The sequence below is a fragment of the Austrofundulus limnaeus genome, unplaced genomic scaffold (genome assembly GCF_001266775.1).
Source record: "Austrofundulus limnaeus strain Quisiro unplaced genomic scaffold, Austrofundulus_limnaeus-1.0 Scaffold243, whole genome shotgun sequence".
Classification (NCBI taxonomy): Eukaryota; Metazoa; Chordata; class Actinopteri; order Cyprinodontiformes; family Rivulidae; genus Austrofundulus; species Austrofundulus limnaeus.
In genome coordinates this window covers 487954-489265 of record NW_013952645.1, presented here as the reverse complement: position 1 = coordinate 489265, position 1312 = coordinate 487954, and the positions used below count along the sequence as shown (strand labels likewise).

The 1312-nt window shown below is 49.2% G+C and overlaps 1 protein-coding gene across 1 annotated transcript; it reads right to left on the bottom strand.

Moving 5' to 3' along the window:
- On the bottom strand, positions 1-757 carry LOC106525827 (uncharacterized; the record flags this gene model as incomplete). The annotated part of the gene is given in 1 exon segment (XM_014020178.1): positions 1-757. A coding segment is annotated over 1 exon segment (635 nt), but the record flags the coding sequence as incomplete, so codon positions are not given.
- Between the last annotated feature and the right edge of the window lie 555 nt (positions 758-1312).

Below are 1312 nucleotides of genomic sequence, written 5' to 3'. Positions count from 1 at the left end.
GGAGGGACGTACGCAGCTATTACGATAGCATGCGAGAATTCCCGTGGTAGATAGTAAGGTCTCATACTAACAGCTAGCAGTTCAATGTCTTTACAGCAGATTTTCTCTTTAATAGTGATGTGCCCAGGATTGCACCATCTGTTATTTACAAATATTGYCAGTCCTCCGCCTTTCCTCTTACCACTCTCCGCTGTCCTGTCCGCCCGTATGAGATGAAAGCCCTCCAGAGAAACGAGCGTGTCCGTAGTTAGCAAATTTAGCCATGTCTCCGTAAACAGCATGACGCTACAYTCGCGGAACTCCCTCTCGTGTCGGGTCAGCGCCGATAACTCATCCATCTTATTTGGAAGAGATCTCACGTTTCCCATGATGACAGACGGAAAMACGGGTTTGTAGCGTCTCCTTCTCGCACGGCGCTGTACCCCCGCACGAGTCCCCCGTCGCTTCCTCCGCAACTCGCCGGGGATCTGGGGTCGCTCCCCTGGGAGCACCGCTGTTCCCCTGAGTGCTAACAGCTGCTCCCTGGTGTAAGCATGGAGATCCTGGACGCTGCTCGCTGGTACCAAACTCGCGTGTCCAAAACACGAGAAAAACAWAATAAAAAATACTACAAACTTCGCAGGCTTAATGTCCATGGTGAACGGACAGTATGAGATGTACTCAGAATTAAAAAGTGCTATAAAAGAAGGAAAAATAAGAGAAAGAAGCTCACAGAGAGCAAGAGCTGCTGTAACAGGCTGCCACTCCCGCGGCGCCATGGACAGTCTGATGAAACATCAGAGTCCACGGAGCCTGAACTGGACAGTCTCAGATATATCAGAGTCCTCTGTACGTTAACTGGACAGTCTCACAAGAGTCCACTGGTCCTGAGCTGGACAGTCTCAGATACATCAGAATCCTGCGGTCCTAAACCAGAAAGTCTAAGAAACAAGAGTCTACTTGCCCTAAACCGCATATTCTCAGATAAAACAGAGTCTACTGGTACTGAGCTTGACAGTCTCAGATACCTCAGAGTCCTCTGGTCCTAAAGCGGACAGTCTCACAAGAGTCCACTGGTCCTAAACTGGACAGTCCCAGATAGAACAGAGTTCCCTGGTATTGAGCTGGACAGTCTCAGATACTTCAGAGTCCTCTGGTCCTGAGCCGGATATTCTCAGATACTTCATAGTCCTCTGGTCCTAAAGCGGACAGTCTCACAAGAGTCCACTGGTCCTAAACTGGACAGTCTCAGATAGAAAAGAATCCCCTGGTACTGAGCTGGACAGTCTCAGATAATTCAGAGTCTTGTGGTCCTAAACCAGAAAGTCTAAGA